This window comes from Elephas maximus, chromosome 6 (assembly GCF_024166365.1).
Source record: "Elephas maximus indicus isolate mEleMax1 chromosome 6, mEleMax1 primary haplotype, whole genome shotgun sequence".
In the NCBI taxonomy this organism is placed as follows: Eukaryota; Metazoa; Chordata; class Mammalia; order Proboscidea; family Elephantidae; genus Elephas; species Elephas maximus.
This window is the reverse complement of record NC_064824.1, coordinates 94,573,647-94,594,218: the sequence shown is the minus strand read 5'-3', so window position 1 is coordinate 94,594,218 and position 20,572 is coordinate 94,573,647. Positions and strand designations below refer to the sequence as shown.

Sequence of the window (20,572 nt, the reverse complement as noted above, 5' to 3'; positions counted from 1 at the left end):
TAATTTATGATGAGAAATATGTAACTGTCACACAGAGTAATCACATCTGCACTTCCTTTGTAAACAGCTCAACCAGAGAGCCTGGTTATAGTCAGGAGGTTGTTAATGAACAAGAAATTAGAACATGGAAACTTAGTTATTTTTATAAGGTTTTCCTCAGCTAAAGTTTTATTTTTATTTAACTCTTATTTAGAACCTAGACAATCTATTTCTGAGATGGTCTAGGGCTCATACCAAAAACCGAAACCAAATTTGTTGCCGTGGAGTTGATTCCAACCTATAGTGACCCAAGAGAACAGAGTAGAACTGCCTCATAGAGTTTCCAAGAAGCAGCTGGTGGATTTGAACTGCTGACTTTTGGTTAGCGGCTGTATCACTTAATCACTGTGCCACCTGGGCTCCCCAGGGCTCATAGTACTCTATGAGTACTATGTTAAACGAAAAAAAAAAAAAATAATGGCATCAAGGACATCATACATGAAGAAGGAAAAAAGTCCTTAAAAAGACAGCAAAGAAAGAAGAGACCAAAATGAATGTCAGAAGAGACTCTGAGAGCTATTAAATACCACAAAACCGTTTCCCCACATTTTCCAATTCTAGATTGACTTCTAGAATTGACACGGAATAGTATGTCCAAGTCTCCATCTATTTAAAAAGAAATTATTCTTAAGAGGAATGTTCTTTGGCTTAATTCTTCAGGCTCATGAATTTGGCTCTATCTTATCTTCTCAAGTACATCTTCTTTCCGTGTTTTCATTTATTCAGTCTTCTAACATGTTTTTGAATGCCTACTATGTGCATGTAACTGTGCTAACAATGGTAAAAGCTAATACAATGTAGTATTTTGTCATAGGTAGCAATGACTATGTGCCAAACCCTATTATAAGCTCTTAGGTTGATTTATAGGTATTATTTTTATCCACATTTGATGGATAAGGAAACTGAGACACAGTATATTTAAGTGAATTGATCAAGATACAACAAACAGTAAGTGGTAGAATTGGGTTTGAACCTAGAGAGTCCGGCTCCAGAGTCTGTTCTAATCCTGCCCTTCATCAGTGAGTTGGATGGATGGATATCTTCTCACAATTATCATGAAGCATAGTAAGGGCTTTGCGGGATGTTATGGAAGCCTGTGGTAGAAACCCCTATCACAGTCAAGGGGCGGGGGGCTTTTGGACATATCATCTAAGGCAGCCTGTTAAGTTACTTGCTCTTGGCTCCCCAGGCATAAGTGATTAGTCACTTTCTTGAATTCCTACATAGTTTTGGTTGTAACATCTTACGTCAACTATCCCAATTTGTCTCATGGTATAGTTGTTTTAACATGTCTTATCTTCCCAAGCAGATGATCCCCTTTTGGAGAGATTTTTTTTATTTTTTAATTTATCTTTGAATTACCCTCCTCTACCCCAGTGTCTTTCACATTGAAGGTGCTCAGAAAAGATTTGATGAATGAAACTTGTCACATGTAGTTTCCTGATTACTCAGTAATCTCTACTTTGTACAAATGAAGGACAAGCTGCCAAGCTCTGTGTCCACACCAACTCTTTCCTCCTCCTGTGCTCTTAGTAGAAGTAGTTCCTAGATTTGCCGCATTCGATCTCTGTTAATGCAGACGTTGTCTTGGATTTTCCACGTTTGAACAAGGTAGTGATTATGTTTGTATTACGGTTTAGCTGTCTTCAGTTTTGGAAGTTTTTTTTTTTTTGGTAATTATGTAAGGCCAAAGATGACATTGGGTGAGATTTCACAGGATTCTAGATCTGTTGTACTGTGTTTGTGGATGGTAGGGGGAAAAACGTCCTTAGCTCACATAAAAGAAGTAAAATATTGTTTTTAAAATTAATCATTAATTAAAGAGTAGAAAGAATATCATGCCTTTCTCGGTAAGGTAATGATGATGATACCTGGATTTATTAAACTCATACCATGTGTTAGGCACTGTACTAGGTACTTTTCTATGGCTAGTTTACACTTCATGGAAAAGGTATCATTATTATCCACACTTTACTGAAATTTAGAGATGTTAAGCAATTGGGGAAACCAGGATTCAAACTCTAGGAGTGTGACTCTTAACTACCATGCTCTACAGGGAGAGATTGTCTTTGTAGATGAGAGATACTTAAATGGGCCTTTATCATCCAAAGGATACTAGGAATTCCAGGCTAGATAGCAGGATTACTGGTATCCCAGGCTGAGTCACACATACAGGTCTTTATTAGATAACAGGTATTCTGGCAGAGGAAATGCCATCAGAAATACATGCCTGGCTTCGTGCTCGAGACATGGAGTATAATGGAAGGGAATGGAGTTCAAACGTATTGAAGGCTTTTTAGGGTATCAGACTCTATGTTAGAGGCATAATATTAGCTCATTTACTTTTCACAGCAATCTTGTGAAATAGATCTTAACTATAGAGAAAGAAACGAAGGCTCAGAGAAGTTGTGTGCAAGTAAACCCTTGGTTATAAATCCAGGTACTTCTCTACCTGAAACTGTAATCATATTCCTGTGTAAGGTAGTCTAGACCTCACTGGTCTACTAACCACCTGACTGACTTAGGAGACATCATTTAAACTCCCTGAATCTGAGTTTCCTCATCTGTACAAATTAATAAGTTGATCATCTTTTCATGTGCTTATTGGCCATTTATATATACTATAGTCTTTGGAGAAATGCCTATTCAAATCTTTTGCCCATTTTTTAATTGGGCTCTTTATCTTTGTATTATTGAGTTGTAAGAGTGTTTTTATATATTCTTGATGCTAGTCCCTTGTCATATATATGGTTTCCAAATATTTTCTCCCATTCTGTGAGTTTTCATTTTCCTGATGGTATTGCTTATAGCACAAAAGTTTTTTTAACTTTGATGTAATTCAGTTTATCTATGTTTTCTTTTGTCACTTGTGCTTTTGGTATCATATCTAAGAAAACATTACCTAACCCAAGCTTACAAAGATTTAATCCTATGTTTTCATCTAAGAATTTTGTAATTTTGTCTCATATTTTGATCTGTGATTCATTTTGAGTTAAGGTTTCATACTGTGTGAGTTAGGGCTCCAACTACATTCTTTTGTGTGTAGATACCAAGTTGTCCCAGCACTATTTGTTGAAAAGATTATTCTTTCCCCATTAAATATCAGTCATCAGGGAAACACAAATCAAAAACACAGTGAGTTACCATTTAACACCCACTAGGATTTTTTAGGATAGTTACGGAGCCCTGGTGGTACAATGGTTAACTGGCTGCTAACCAAAAGGTTGGCAGTTTGAATCTACCAGCTGCTCCTTGGAAACCCTATGGGGCAGTTTTACTCTGTGCTGTAGGGTCACTGTGAGTCACAATCAACTCGATGGCAGTAGGTTCAGTTTAGGGTAGTTCTAATTTTTTAAAAAAGGCAATAATAAGTGTTAGCAAGGATGTGAAGACACATCAGGCTAGTCTGCATTCTCATCTCATGTATTACTGGTGAGAATGTAGAATGATCAGCCACTTTGGAAACAGTTCGGCAGTTCCTCAAACCGCTAAAGTGCTGCCACATAATCCAGCAATTCCAGTATGAGGTATATACCCAAGAGAAACGAAAACATACTTCTACCTAAAAACTTATCTGCAAATGTTCATAGCAACATTATTGATAATACCCAAAAGTGGAAACAACCCAAATGTCCAACAAATATGAAATGTGGTGGAGCCATACAATGGAATATTATTCAACAATATAAGGGAATGCAGTCCTGATATATCCTACAACACGCATGAACCTTAAAAACATTTGCTAAATGAAACTGTCAGAAAAGATCACATGCTATATGATCCACTCATATGAAAATCCAGAAGAAGGAAATCTATAGAGACAGAGAGTAGATTAATGGTTGGCTAGATCTCGGAATCGACTCAATGGCACTGGGTTTTTGTTTTAGATCTGGGAAACAGCGTGAGGGATGCGTGTTAATGGGTATGGAGCTGCTTTTGGGGAGAAAAAATTGTTCCAAAATTTGATGTGATGATGGTTGCACAACCCTGTAAATATACTGAAAAACAGTGAATCGTACATTTTAAGTTTGTGAATTATATGTTCTCTGATTTATGTCTTAACAAAGCTAAAAAAAAATCAAATAAGTTGGATTACAGGAAGGCCAAGATACCCTTTTTAGCTCCTAGATTCTATAGATCTCTGATGCTTCATTCTTGAGGGTTAGACAGTGTGGTTCCAAACTGGATTTAATGTCAAACATATAATGCTTTTCTTTCTGCAAAGAGTTAATTACATTTGGAAAGTTATTCCGTTCGAAATTCCACAGCATCTTTTAGTCAGCATTTTGTTCCATTACTGGATTTTCATAGTTATTTTAATTTTGTAAGGTTGAGACTGGCAATTAAGCCAAGAGGAATTTTATCCAGGACTGCCCTCATGGGACTGTGGTCGACATCTGTGTATTTCTGTTGAATCTGAGGCCTAGAATTTTCACTCAACATACAGTATACATTTTGACTTGCCTCATTTTGAAATAAAACATATAAGAAAAGAAAGTGGACCAGTGCAGGAAAAAAAAAAAAATTCTGCTTGTTTCTATTTGTAATAATTCTTAAATTTTGCTTTCTCAGAAGTGTGAAAATCGAGTATAATTTGAGATCTGGTAACATTATTGGTATGTTTTATGTTTGTGCAAGAAATATGCATCAGTAGTATTAAAATGTGACTTATTTAATGTGCCTCTGGTTCTTGGCTGGGTTTGGTCATTAGTGTGTGCTCCTGGGGATAATATATCGGGAAGACAAATACAGGCTTTAATTAGGAAAACCAAATGTTACATAGCCTTGGAGTGGTTTGGTTTTGCTTTTTTGGTTGTTGTCATTTGCCACTGTTAATTTGATGGATTTGAGAAAAATATGCTGCAATTGGGTCAGGATTCCTGGATCAGTTAGTAACTATCTGATCTGACCTCTTTGAACCTCATTTTTCTCTAAAGTGAAGGTTAGTAACCCTGTCCTGTTTAGCCCCTGGTACTGTGGTTAGTATCAAATTAGATAATACTGTGATTACAAATAGAGAAAAACAATAATAATTAAGATGATAATTACCCCAATTCACTTGAATTATTACTTATGACATTGGAGAAGATAAAACTATACAGTTATAAACCTCTATACTTTATAATGTAATTTGGGGCCTGCAATGATATGGAATCTATAAGTATCTATAAAATAAAATGGAATATACAGCACACTAAGCCAGAAGAATGGGAACGCTGCTCACCTAAGTATTGCTACTCTGCTAACCAAAGTCTAGTTAAGTAGAAGCAAGGACCATATAGAATAACTGAAGAGTATCATTGAGATTTTATGAAAATGATAAAGATTTGTTGTTAATGGCTAAAACCTTGCTCTAATGAGAAATATACAATGGCTTATAAAGGATATACTGTAAGATTTAATGTCTGTGTCTCATCTTCTCTTCAAGAACTGCTGATCACCCTTTGCCATGGTGGTCCAACACAGTGGCTCTTCACAGTAGGGTTCAGTTTTAGAGTGTCTTATGTCGTTCTTGAGCATTCTAGTATAGTCTTCCCTGGAGTGTTTGCTTCTGCCTTAAACCAGAGTTTTCTCTGTTTTTCAACCCAGAGTGTTCTGTTTGCCTACCATGAGTGTTCTGTTATTGTGGTCTCTCTGGTAGATTTGTTCTGTTGTGGATCAGTGGCCTTCTGCTCTGGCTGCATTCCCCCCATCAGCCATGGTCATGAAAGTTGGGTTTTAAAAAGATCTTTAGCAAGGTAAGTAACTTACTGCTTAAAAGTAGAACTGAAATCAGATGCACACGTTTGCACAAGATCCTGCACTTCCTACGTAAACCCACTAAATGTCCCCTCCCCCTGCCACCCCAGACATTGCTGTTTTACCCCTAATGCCTCTCGTTTGTATTATAGAAGAACATGTGGCATAGCACTGGTACAGAGTCTGGAAGTGTTCAGTGTGGACTGCCTAATTTGTGACTTAGGATAACTGGGAAGTTTTCATAGCAAAGGTAGTATTTGAGTTGATTCTTGAATGATGAGTAGAATTTTGATAAGAAGAGGTTATGGAGAGAGAAAATAGGAGATGGGGAGCGATAGATAACACTCAAAGTAAAGTCACAGAGAGACAGGAAAGCATCAGGAGGGTGTGTTTGGTTCCTAGGAAGAAGTAATGGGTAAATTTCAAGAGGCCCACATCAATGGAGTAGAGTCAGTGGAAGCTACATTGCAGAGGGTTAAGGATAGCCAAGAGAATAATAGGAAATGACATGGAAAATTAGAAAAGTACTATAAAATTAGTTCTTTCTCAAGTTCACATAATAGGTTTAGAGTTCAGTTTAATTTTTGGGAAAGGTGTTATTTTCTTGACTCCCCTTTCATATGTTAAATATGGAATATCTTTTTTTTTTTTCCTGCCTCTCTGCTTTGTACTCTCAAGAAGTATTAACCTATGGGTATTTTTCTCAAATGATTCTACTTGGGCCTAAATTGAAATTCTAAGAAACTTTGACCTTTGTAAATGATATATCATAAAACTTCATGGTGTTTTTAATTAAAAATGTACAACTATAATCATCTCCTTATTTAAAATATGTCCTTTCCCATAGTTTCTTATGTATTTCCTTACAAAAATAATATGCTATATATCTCAATCACACAGGTAGATTGACATCTGTTTCTATGTGAAAGCTTTGTAACTCTGAGGTTTGTGACTTTGGCCATCAGGTTAGTGTTTTGAGTATAAGAATGGTCCAGATACTCAACTTCGATAACCACAACAAGTAGCAGTTATGTCTATGAGGATAGATTTTAGAATAGAATAAAGATTTTCATGGCGTAAGTTATCACAAACCGAGCCTACTTAAAGGTTCTCATTTTACCACACCCTAATAGCCTATTTTTAATAGCCTATGTAAGGATCCTTAGTAGTGCAGTGGTTAAGCACTCGGCTGCTAACCAAAAGGTCAGTAGTTCAAACCCTCTAGCCTCTCCAGAGGAGAAAGATGTGGCCATCTGCTTCTGTTAACGATTTACAGCCTTGGAAACCCTGTGGGGCAGTTCTGTTCTGTCCTATAGGGTCGCTATGAATCGGAATTGACTCAACAGCAACAGATAATAGTCTATGTAATGAGCCCTAGGCGCATAACAGTTAAACACTCCACTGCTAATCAAAAGATTAGTGATTCAAACTCACCAAGCAGCTCTGTGGGAGAAAGACCGGGCAATCTGCTTCTATAAAGATTATAGCCAAGGAATTCTTATAGGGCAGTTCTGCATTGTCACGTGGAACCTCTATGAGCTGGAATTGATTTGACGGCACCCAGCAACAACAATAGCCTCTGTGGCTGCACCAGTTGTCCCAGTGATGGCACAAACCTTGGATTCAATCCCATATGATGGCTACTCTTTACAGGGTTAAGTTCTGTTCATCTCAGTGAGTAAAATTCAACTTAGAATTTGGAGGTCTCAAGTGAATTTCAGTACTGTCGTATCTATGTTATTTGTCATTTGTGTGGCACATGTCTTTTAATTCCTTTGACACAACTAGTATCTCTTTGTGGTAGTTACTTGCTTTAATCACCTCAGGTTACACAGCAACCTAGGTAGAGATGGAATTAAACTTTATAAATAGCCCATGTTTTTTTAGAGGATATCTTGCCTGTTTTTAAGGTGTAAAAAGATGTTAGATCTAAAAATAACCACATAAATACCTGTGGAAGGCAAAGGTAAAGTATCTCTCTAGGGCAGTGTACCTTTTTGAATGAGACAATAGAGCAGAGACTGGTTTTGTGGGTATAATTCTGAGTGAAATGCTACATTCGTGAAATCCTAAAGAATTGCCCAAGTATAAAGATGGCCTTTGTCTTTTCTAACAGTTGTCCTCGTGACATTTGAATTTTTTTTTAATATTAATATTTTTATGTGTTTGGAATGGTATTAATATTACTAGTATTAATGTTAGTTAATATGCTTTTTTAAATTTCAGGTCATGACCTCCTACTCTACCTAAAAACTGCTCATTTAGATAACTTCTCAGCCTTCCACAGGAATAGTAAATATTTAACAACCAGCTCTCCAGGGAAGGTGGGGAAGAGGGCTGATTTCTAGCATTTTCCAATTTCCTTGATGTAAATTCTCCCGCATGGCCAATTTCAAGCTACAGTCAACTCTCGTGAGCTGATAATACAAGCCAGCTCTGGCTCTCCCATTACATTTCTAACACCCAAATACCACCACTCCTCGTACATAGTCCCTTAACTAACACTTCCCATCTAAAGTGTTGGGGATATCGTACTTACCTGCATCCACTAACCAGCTGGCTCTAGAACTCTAGCTGAAGGGCCATGGGGAATTTTTTCTCTCCTAGTAACTTTAGAGCTATGATCATATGATCATAGCAATACCCCTCTTTAACCTTTTTGTGAATAATATGGATGTTGTGAAATACGTGGGTTACTAACAGCTTCATGTGAACTAAGTGGTGGAAAACATTAACATGACTATTATAATAAATGATGTCATTGAACCCTCTTTGTCTCTACTGTTGTTAACAAAGATTCTGTCTGAGATATAACATGAAGAAAATAATAGCATGTGTATTCCTTTTAATTGGGGAATACGGGGGAGGGGGCCAGGAATTGAGATTTATATTTTGGAAGGGAGAGAATGTGTTAGTAAATGAAATCTTTTTGAAAATTAAAGTAGATTACAGGTAATTTTTTAGCATTTCTTAGAGTTTCTAGGGTTGAGAAACCAGAATTTAGAATAGATAATAGATAATATTCAGTGCTTCTAACTTAAAAATTGTTGTTCTTTAGTTGTTTCCATAGCTCATCAGAGAAAGAAAGATAGGAGATCTGATGTACTGTTTTTCTGTAGAGTAGTTACAAGTGCTTTTTGTTTTATTTCATTTACATGTTCTTTTAATATGAATTCCTGGTTTGGCAAAATGTTAACTGGAAACAATTTCAAACTTCTGTAACTTAGACTTCTTGAGCCTGAGGTTGGTATTTTTTCACAAATACTGATGGCTTTTTCTTTTCTTAAAATAATAGAAACTTTAAAAAAAGAAAGAATTGTGTAAAGCAAGAAAGATATTTTGTTTGGCCTCACTAAAATACCACTTGGCTCCAACCAGTCCCTGTATCCTGGCTTTGACTGTGTCCCGAAGCAGTGAAAGGGTCAGGGTTTTTAAAATGAGATTTGACTTCGTGTGTTTACATTCCTTTCAGTTTCTGACCATGTTATTAGTCTTAGCCCAGTGCTGTGAAGATTGGGTGAATTTCCTTAATGAAATTTAACAGTAGGGAATCCGTATTGTTCATATTTGCTCTGCTAGTGACTGATCTGAAAAAGATGTATTTTTTTATAGAATTGCTTTTTTTCGTGTTATCTGCATTGTCAACATACTGTTTATCCAGACAATATTTATAAATATGTGTTAGATGCTTTCATAAATAATTACAGGCTATTTAAGAATTGTGATATAAGTAGTGACCCAAATTAAAAAAAAAAAAAGTACTAGGTCAGCTTCCTTGCTGGCTTGAACTAGTTAGGATATCCTGTGGGAAAGTGATCCACTTCCGTGACATAATTGATAATGTACGTCACAAATAGAAATGGCAAGCCTGGAATTTGCACTGTGAATTTTCTATGCTTCCTCTTTATTATAAAGTAGAATACATTTTTTTCACATCTCCCCTGTGACCTGAGTCAAAGCCAAGTGCTAAGGAAACCTGTCCGAGGTCACACAGTAGGACCTGAGCAGAGCCAAATGCATGCTGAGGAATTGCTTCTTAGTGCTGCATTCTGTTAGTGCTCTAAACCAAACGCCAAACCCGTTGTCGTTGAGTCGCTTCAGACCCATAGCAACCCTATAGGGCAGAGTAGAATTGCCCCATTGGATTTCCAAGGCCGTAATCTTTACGAAAGCAGACTGCCACATCTTTCTTCCGAGGAGTGGCTGGTGGGTTCAGGCCAAGCGCTTGACCACTGTGCCACCAGGGCTCCTTAGTGCTCTAGGTATATGATTTTGATGGAGGTCTTAACCAACACCTTTCTCCCCAAGTACTTGGCAGGTTTAAAAAGCATGTGTAAACAATATATGTGTTCCATTTGACTCTTAAACTGAACCCGTTGTGGGATACAAATAGTATCTATTCCCCACCCACAGCCAACCTTCCAAAGGTTAGTCATGAGAACTGTGCAGCGTCCATGCAGTATACTGTCTGGGATCAGTAGCAGCCGCTTCAGAGTGGAAACAGTGGCGAGGCCAAGCTCCCTGAGGAACTGTTATTGTCAGCCTAATTCAGCAAATACTTAAATGTTTTTCTCAGATCAAGTACTGTTTGGGGTGTGAGGGGAGTGGGAAGAACATAAAAAGGGAAAGATAGTAGGTAGGAAGCAGAATGGGGAAAAAAGAGAAGATGTAAGAAAAGAAGGGAGGGGGCAAGAGGTACTTCCTTGGGCTTCAGAGTCAAACAGACAGATGGATTCAAATCACAGCTTTGTAGGTTCCCAACTAGACATTTCATTTAAAATGAGAACATTTACCCAGCTGTATTAAAAGGTGAACAATAATAAGATACCATTATATATCAAATAATGAAAATCCTTATTTGTAACAGTGGCCTCTGGTGTACTGTTCTGTGTGGAGACTGCTTATTATCAGTTAGAGTTTGGCCACATCGTGATGAAAGACCAAACAAAGTTTAATATTTTACTCTCTTTCATAAAGAAGTGTAAACGTGGGAAGTCCAGGTCTCCTAAGTGGTTCACCATGTTGAGAGACCTGGGCTGCTTCCTGCTTTTTGTTCAGCCATCCCTTGTCTTCATGGTTCAGTATGACTGCTGAAACTCCAGCTATCAGGGAGCAGGATGGATGAAGGATGAAAGGAGGACTCTGCCCATACCCTTTTTAAGGATAGTTGCCCAAAGTACTTTGTAACACTGTTTATATCTCACTGAGTCTTGTGTATGGACTGTAGCAAGAAACATTGTGATCCTTAGAAAAATGTCTTAGAAATGAAAACTGTTATTATTCATAAAAACTCACATTTGAGGGGCACTATGTTCAAAAGGTTTTCTCACCCACATTTGAGGGATCACGAGCATGGTGTTCAAAAGTTTTTATCATCTCACGTAACCTTCGTTTAATGAAACCCAGTGCCGTTGAGTCGATTCTGACTCATAGCCACCCTATAGGACATAGTAGAACTGCCCCACAGAGTTTCCAAGGAGTGCCTGGCAGATTCGAACTGCTGACCCTTCGGTTAGCAGCTGTAGCACTTAACCTCCGTTTAACAGAAAAGACACTGAGATTTACAAAGTTAAGTAGATTGCCCAAGGTTACATTGCTAACAAGAGGTGGAGCTAGAGCTCAGAACCAGGGTTATCGTTTTCTGGAGCCCAACCATCTCATGACTTCTTTATTCTGTCTCTCGTTCCTAGTTTTATCTTGGTAGTTTATTCATATCGACAGTGGGATTTTTAAAAACCTTCTGTCCTATTTGTGATTTTATAATTTGTAGCTCCTCATTCTCTAGCATCCAATATATGCACACACATATCCTTCACTTATTTTTTTCCCTAAATCTTTAAGTGTTTCTCTGCCTATGTAAAGAGCATGATTTTAATGCTTGATTAGTTTACTGTGAGTTGTCTCTTGTATTTTGGTCAGGAGACTACATATCAGAATTTTTTCCATTTCTCTTTCTTTTTTATTGTGCTTAACATGAAGGTTTACAGAACAAACTAGCTTCTCAATAAACAGTTAGTACACATACTGTTTTAGGACATTGGTTAACAACCCCACAACATATTAACACTCTCCCTTCTCGACCTTGGGTTCCCATTACCAGCTTTCCTGTCCCCTCCTGCCTTCTACATATTAGAATTTTTGATAATCTGTTATTTTCTGGGAAACCCTGGTGGCTTAGGTGTTAAGAGCTACGGCTGCTAACCAAAAGGTCCGCAGTTTGAATCCACCAGGCTCTCCCTGGAAACCGTATAGGGCAGCCCTGCTCTATCCTATAAAGCGCTATAAGTCGGAATCGGCTCGACTGCAGTGGGTTTTTTGTTTGGCTATTATTTTCTGAGCACCTTCTTTCTGCCAGACACTGCTCTAAAAGCTATAGAGGATAACAAGGTAAGAACTAGCCCTTACCCTCCAGCAGTTTATAGTACAATTCTTTACAAGATGGATTTTGTACAAGCCTCTTAACGTCAGATTATGCTATGACACTAAATGGAAATCACAACTGACCTAGATGGACAGGCCATTTGTCCTTATAATTACAAATGCATCATTGTCGCCTCTAAATGGTCACCCTTCCCTGCAAAACATTACCAAAAAATTAAGTAGAGTAAATATGCAATCCTATTTTAGTACTCTTTGTACTTTTTTCCTCAAACATGGTTCACATTATTGTTTTAGTAATAAAAGATTGTTAATCTTAATTTACCTAAAGAGGATATGGGGTTGATTATAATGCCTGTTGTTTTAAAATAGGTGCCAACCATGTCTATTTAAAAAAATAATTTGCTTCCTATTTTATTCCATTTTGCAGAAATAGCTAAAATAATACTCTAGTGGCAGAAATGATGAACAAGTGTATTTAAAGCCTAGATCAAATGGCAACTTGTGTGACAGTTGGGACCAGAAGCTGTCATTACCAGTCTGTATTGGGTTTATCATTGTTGTACTTTTTACAGAATGTGAGAAGAAAGATGTTTCACCTGACAGGTTGGGGAAGAGAATGCATTACCTGAGAATTTGAGGCTGGCAACACCGTCTCACACAGACCTCCATTTTATCTAGTCTTTGCACCCTGTTGATGGGATGTTGAGAGAGGGAAGGAAAAGATTCTTACTCAGTTTCTCTGATTTGTTTTCTAGTGCATCTGCTGCTTGATCTTAGAGTTTGTTTTTTTTTTACGAAGAAGTCATTTTTATTTCTGTCTGCAAGCTACCTACAAATTATTTCATCCCATTTACTGATTATTTACATGCAGGTAACTGTGTTTCATAATGGGAAGCTGATTTTTTTATAGGCATAAATACGCTATTTGCCCCCAAGATTTGCCTAGATGTATTCATCCTTAGTCTTAAGATGCATTGTTAGCTGAGCTCTTCCAGTTTGAAAAGTCGATCTGTTTTTGCTTAGGTTTTTTGGCATATATCATGTGCTCTGACAACTGGGTTTAAATAGGTAATGATTCTTTTGGCTCTCCTAATAGTCCCTTTTATCTTTGATGACCTAATTAACATTATCTGATCTGGAAAACTCATATTTTCTAGTTGTCCTTGAGATAATGGGTTTCGTTATTACCTTGAGTGAATTTTACTTTGAACACTTTACCATTTGCCTCTAATAATAATGATAAATGGCACTTATGTAGAGCTTTAGAATTAAATGGACAAAAAATGTTCTTGTACGTTGTATTTGATCTTCACCATAACACCAAGGTAAACGGTTTATGACCATTCATGATTTCATGTCACCGGGATTCTGCAGTAAACAAGATAGACATGGTCATATATTGACTCAATGATGGTGTGTTTTTAATATGTTATGAGAGAGAAATAGATGGTAAAAACAGGGAGACATGTCTTTATAAGAAATCTGCAGCTCAGGAAACTTCAGTGACTTGGCCAAAGTCATAGACAATATGTGATATAGTTTGTACAGGTGTATAGTGGATGACTAGACTGAAAAGGCAGGTAAGAAAGGGATGTTTAAAGTATCTTGAAAAACTAACCAAAGAGTTGAGATTTTTTTTCTGTAGATATTGGGTAGACATAAGAGGCTTTGGATTGGCGTGGTCATGTAATCAAAGTGTTTAGAATGTTCTTATAGTGAGGTTCCATTTAAATTAATAAAGGTGGTAGAGATGTGGAACCACCCAGGAAGCTACTCATATTTACATGCATAAAAGAAAGCCCTGAAATAATGGGATGGTGGTGAGTCTGGAAGGTGACAAATAGGGGACACACTGCAAGAACACTTGGTAACCGACAACATAGGAAATTAAAATAGTGAAAGTCAATGATGAAGTTTCACGTAACAGGAAGAACTTTGTTATAACCATGGGTAGCAGTAGGAACTTAAAGAACGTCAGTTAAGAGAAGCCCAAGTATCCATTCTTACGGCTTCCTTATAAGATCATATTTTTGATGGCTATTTCTTAGAGTATTCCTTAAAGCCAGGGATAATGCTCCTTCCTACTCTCTTCCTTGTCGATCCTATCTTAGCATGGCTTTTTCTATTCTGGTCTGTCCTAAGAGGATAAGAAGAAATGCTCATATATTTAAAATTATGAGAAAATAAAGCTCATTTCTCAAGATGAGTATTTTCCTACATGTGTGATGTTATCGGTCACTAAGACATAAACATAAATGTGGTATGCATTGACTGCTGACCAAGTGGATTGTTTCCTAGGCATTTTTTGTCGACCACAATTCCCGTACCACCACTTTCATCGATCCTCGGCTCCCGCTTCAGAGCAGTAGACCCACAAGTGCACTGGTTCATCGGCAGCACTTGACCAGGCAGCGCAGTCACAGTGCGGGTGAGGTGAGTCAGATGTCTTAGGGACCGTCCTCTTGGTTGATAGAAGCTATGGTGATGTGATGGTTTATGAGATTAGCTTGACTTTTCATTGTGTTTTGCTTGTTTTGTTCTGATTTTCCCAAGTTTGATTTAGAGGTTATCATTGGAAGGCCAGAAAGCTTTGGAATGTTAGCAAGCTGTCTCTGGAAATATAGACAGCCTAAATGACAAATTTCAAAATAGGACATACAAGGAAAGATTGAAGAAATTAGGGATTTTTTTTTTTTTTAACTCAGAAGGTGAGAGAGCAATTATAATGTAATAAATTGTTTAAGAAAAGATGTTGATATGCCCTTTTGTACACCTAGGGACAGCTTCATAGGAAGAAATGAATGTAACTTTGAGTGGGCTAAAATTAGATTAAATATAGGGAAGAGTTTTTTCAATGGAGTTGCTGAATTAGATTAAAATTTTGGGGCAAGATTGTGGGGTTGTGGAATCTTTACTAGTGTTCTTTAAAATTAGGATATATCCAAGAGAGTTGATTTATGTACTTTTTTAAGTGCCTGGAGAACATGTGCCTGGAGAACATGGGCTGAATTAAGAACTAAAAACTCTACTGTGCATTCTTTGCCAGTCTGCAGTCATCTGTGGTAACCACATGGGGGCTCTCTAATACATAGTCCAGCAACAAAAAATTCTCTTCCTGTTTCACTTTTTCCTTTAGCAGCATAAATAAGTAAAAGGAATGTCTTAGGTCACATTTTTTTCTTCTTAATATGGATTTATGCTTTAAATATATATTATCACTCGATGCACGTTTTTATTAAAAATTCCCTTAAATATATATTATCACTTGATGCACATTTTTATTAAAAATTCCCTTAGATAAAGACAATTAAAATTCTTCTCCTGCATGCCTTTTCAATGTCTGTGCATAGGATATACTCAATGTTATGCCATAAATCGAATATTTTTGTAGCCTGTATATTATAAGAAAAAATATTATGAATGCAATAAATAACTGGATTTGATTCATCAAAATTCGACTCTTGGAATTTCCCCTCATGAGTTACATACCAGCTTTCATGTGTCTTGTGTGTTCATGTTATAAGCACACACATAGAAGAGAATACATGAGAAGCTCATATAAAAATTATATATAAATCTATTGCAGGATGAGGTATACAAAAAATATTTGTGTTTTATGAGTAGCTAATAAATCTTTACCTTACTATCATATAAACTATTAATGGTGAACTGGATGATGCTAGCAACATTCATCTTAAAAGCAGAACAGACCTCTTACCTTTGGACCTGATATGTGATACACAGCATAATTAGGCCCTGCCTGGCTTTATCACATGGCTAGTGCACTTTAACCACTTGCCTTATCTTGACTTCACAATATGAAACTGTTAGGTGCCATTGCTTTGGTTCCGACTCATAGCAACCCCGTGTACAACAGAACAAAATACTGCTCAGTCCTGCGCCATCCTCACGATTGTTGTGAGGTCTAGTCAGGAGTGTTTTCCTGGGAAAACATGAGTGAAATTAACAGCTTTGTTTACATTTTCTTTCAACCCCTCTACCTCAAAACTTGAGTTATTTTCATGGTCTAGTAGTAGCCTGTTGTGGGAGAAGAACCCTAAGATAAATATTAAAATTTGAATGATGATGTCTCCTGACATTAATGGAAACAGATCAATAGAACAGAGATAACTCCGTAAAGACAGCCTCTATCCACAGCACTCTTAGCCCTTTGAGGGGAATACACTTTTCTGACACAGCCGTTGGAAGCATGGACACCCTGCCTCACTACCCACACTTATCCTGGGGGTTGCCCACTGTCTGACAGCCTGGTTTGAGTGAGGTCCTGGGGAGAAGACCTTTTGATTTGTGAAATGATAACACATCGCAACATACCAATAGAGGGAAAGTATACCTTGGTGTATCGAAATAAGTCCTCTGCCTGACAAGCAATGTGTAGTTAATGACTGATTCTGCCCAGGGAGTGATTGGCGTCAATACTCAAAGCCAATAACCCAAGAGAAAAAGGAGAAAGCTCCTAGTTGCATTCACAAGTCTTTCCAGCCTCCCTCTTATATTCATGCAGCAAGTATCCCAGTTAGTAGAAATAATGGTATCTCTGCCATCCAACAAATTATTTACCCAATACCTATAATGTAAAAACATGATGGGTGGTGTGAGAGACACAAATACATAACACATGCTTCCTGTACTTTATTGCAGAGAGAAAATATGGAAGTAACCATAATACATATGGATAAAAATATGAGTGAAAAATGCTGTATAAACTGTTAAGAATGGCAACTGCTTTAGAAATGTACACCAAGTACTGTAGGAGCTCAGAGACAGAGAAGGTCACGTTAACTTCAGTTCAAAGGGAAGGGAAGTCTTCTTGAGGAGGTACTGTCTGAACTAAGCTTTGAAGAATGAGTGAGAACATTCTTGAAGGATAAGCAAGTGGTGGAGGGTGAGGAAAATATTTCCAGTTTCAGAGCTTTTAGAAGAATCCTCACCAAACACCTAAATGATGCATTATGATAAAATGGTTGTGAAGGTTTCAGTGAGTAGGAGTAGATGCTCCATTCTATATGCTGTTTTGCCTTTTGTTCTCTTACTTTCTTATACCACTGTTCTACTCTTGTCTTAAAAGATTTCTATGATGTAAAAAAAAAAAAAAGAAGAAGAGAAAAGCTAAAACAAACTGAAGCAATGTTAGGTTTTTCTGTGAGAACATTAATGGACATTTTTGGTTATCTATTTGTATGTATGAGTTTCTAAATCTACAGTACATACAATAAATAATTAGGTTAAAGCAACCGTATTTAGCTCCTCCACCTGCTGCTCTTAGCTCCTGGGGCGGGAGGTTCAAACCAGAAAGAGCTGCTGCATAGGGTGCTCTAATAGGCATATAAAATTGCTTCTTAGGAGATAATACACTAACAAAGAAACCCACGTGAAGATTGCTGTCCTTGCACCCCTCTTTTGCTGAGGTAGGGAATTCCCTGGCCTGCCATGACCAAAAGAAGGACTGTCCAGGCATTGCCCCAATGTATTTTGTACCCACCTCCCCTCGTTCACCCTTTTGATTATATTATTGCAGATTTGTATTCTGACAATGCAGAAGTTATTCCTGATAAACAGGTCTGCTATTTAGCTGCTACAGCCATAGTAACTGCAAACATATTGAACTTTTTCAGTGCCAAAGATACAGTTGACCCAGCCCTTCCCCTCAATTCAGTCACTAAGGGAGGGCTGTCAAGAGAACTTTACTTCAGCTCCACAGCTGGCGTTTATTTTGATTGGTTGGTACTTTGCCATGCTCATTGTTAAGTATTTTGAAGAACTTGGTTGGAGGTGCCAATACAAAGCATTCTAACTCTTGGTGCAGAACATAAATGATGCTTGTATTTGCAGGTAGGAGAAGATTCCCGACATGCAGGACCACCTGTTCTTCCCAGGCCATCCAGTACATTCAACACAGTCAGTAGGCCACAGTACCAGGACATGGTTCCAGTGGGTATGTCACCTTTTCCAGAAATTTTTACCTTTGCTTGTCATGTCAGTATATCCCTGCATACTGCACTGCTTTCCTGTTGTCACCCTGCTACTTTTTGCCCTGTAATGAGAAACCGTTGCATTATCTTTAAGAAATATATAGCAAAATTCTAGAGCCATGAATCTCAAAGGGCTTATGTCTAGCAAGCCTATTCTCTACCTTTTCTGAGTAGAGGTTTTAAATTATTGAAGTCAAGGAAGAATAATTTATTAAAGCATTTAAATCATGTGATCATTTAAAATTAAGCATTTGAACAGTCATACTTAGTATATAAGGTTTGAGACAGAATTTAGATGGTGTGTGAGTCTATAGTAGCCTCACAAAATAAGCAATCAATAATGGCACAATATTAAGGGGTTTTATAACAAATAGAAGGCATCAAGAGCCTCAAAAATAGTAAAATTAACATGGGAAAATAGACCTAAAAAACAGCTTGAGTTATGAAAAGGATTAAGCTGAAGTAGATCAGTGCTTTCACACTGGAGCCCCTCAGGCAGGTGGAGTGGATAGACTGGTTGGGGTGTACTTTTTTCTTGCATTAGAGTAACTCCCCATTTATCTTTTTTGTTTTAAAGTTTTTACATTTTTTAAAAAAAACCTTATCATGAAGTGTAATGTAATGTCCATGGCTTAAAGAAGTTTGAAAGCCACTAGATAAGAAAATTTCTAGAGTCAAAGTCTAAACATCGACATTTTATTATACTATTAATAATATGATACTAAGTTCTGCACATAGAATTTTAAAGCCCTATAAAATTGTTGCTTAAAAATTTATCTAGTTTCTGGTTTTGGATGAGAGTAATCCCATTGATAAAACTTCAATTATAAAAATGTTTTTATTATTCATTATAATGTGGCGAAATGTGCATTTGGGACATTTTGGGTTGGCAGTGAGATTCTGTGTTAGCAGATGGTTCTTTTTTTTTTTTTTTTTAATGTTTTGTTGACATTTAACTGAAATGTGTACGTGTAGATAGCATAAAAACCAACCAAACTGTTGCTGTAAAGTCAATTCCGACTCATAGTGACCTTATAGGACAGAGTAGAACTGCCACATAAGGTTATAGATGGCATGTTGTTGTTGTTGTTGTTGTTAGGTGCTGTCGAGTCAGTTCCAACTCATAGTGACCCTACGCACAACAGAACGAAACACTGCCCAGTCCTGAGCCATCCTTACAACTGTTGTTATGCTTGAGCTCATTGTTGCAGCCACTGTGTCAGTCCACCTCGTTGAGGGTCTACCTCTGTTCCCCTGACCCTGTACTCTGCCAAGCATGACGTCCTTCTCCAGGGACTGATCCCTTTGACAACATGTCCAAAGTATGTAAGATGCAGTCTCACCATCCGTGCCTCTAAGGAGCATTCTGGCTGCACTTCTTCCAAGACAGATTTGTTTGTTCTTTGGCAGTCCATGGTATGTTCAATATTCTTCGCCAACACCACAATTCAAAGGTGTCAGTTTTTCAGTCTTCCTTATTCATTGTCCAGCTTTCACATGCACATGATGCGATTGAAAATACCTTGGCTTGGGTCAGGCGCACCTTAGTCTTCAAGGAGACATCTTTGATCTTCAACACTTTCAAGAGGTCCTTTGCAGCAGATTTGCCCAATGCAATGCGTCTTTCGATTTCTTGACTGCTGCTTCCATGGCTGTTGATTGTGGATCCAAGTAAAATGAAATCCTTGACAGCTTCAGTCTTTTCTGTTTATCATGATGTTGCTCATGGGTCCAGTTGTGAGGATTTTTGTTTTCTTTATGTTGAGGTGTAATCCATACTGAAGGCTGTGGTCTTTGATCTTCATTAGTAAGTGCTTCAAGTCCTCTTCACTTTCAGCAAGCACGGTTGTGTCATCTGCATAACGCAGGTGGTTAATGAGACTTCCTCCAATCCTGATGCCCTGTTCTTCTTCATATAGTCCAGCTTCTCGGATTATTTGTTCAGCATACAGATTAAATGGGTATGGTGAAAGAATACAACCCCAACGCATACCTTTCCTGTTGTACTGTTGTACTGTGGGGGCTTGTGTGTTGCTATGATGCTGGAAGCTACGCCACCGGTATTCAGATACCAGCAGGGTCACCCGTGGAGGACAGGTTTCAGCGGAGCTTCCAGACTAAGACAGACGAGGAAGAAGGACCTGGCAGTCTACTTCTGAAAACCATTAGCCAGTGAAAACCTTATGAATAGATATAGATGGCATAGTACAGCTAAAATTTAAACTGGCAAATGTCTATAGGAATTATACTCATTTGATAATTTGTTAAGGTGCCATGGTGTGCAATAGTTAAGCACTCAGCTGCTAATTGAAAGATCAGTGATTTAAACCCACCCAGCAGCTCCATGGGAGAAAGACCTTGCAATCTGCTTCTGTAAAGATTACAGCCTAGAAAACCCTATGGGGAAGTTCTACTCTATC

General features: G+C 37.7%; 1 protein-coding gene across 7 annotated transcripts in view; it reads left to right on the top strand.

Moving 5' to 3' along the window:
* Positions 1-20,572, top strand: part of HECW2 (HECT, C2 and WW domain containing E3 ubiquitin protein ligase 2) — a 463,541-nt gene that overhangs the window by 355,883 nt on the left and 87,086 nt on the right. For all 7 annotated transcript variants that reach the window (XR_007517919.1, XM_049887746.1, XM_049887747.1 and 4 more), the window contains 2 exons: positions 14,458-14,592; positions 18,013-18,115. Coding sequence is in view for 6 of the 7 variants with exons in the window: in XM_049887746.1 (XP_049743703.1) it covers positions 14,458-14,592; positions 18,013-18,115 (238 nt within the window). In the remaining variant the exon portion in view is untranslated. The remainder of the gene's footprint in view (positions 1-14,457; positions 14,593-18,012; positions 18,116-20,572) is intronic.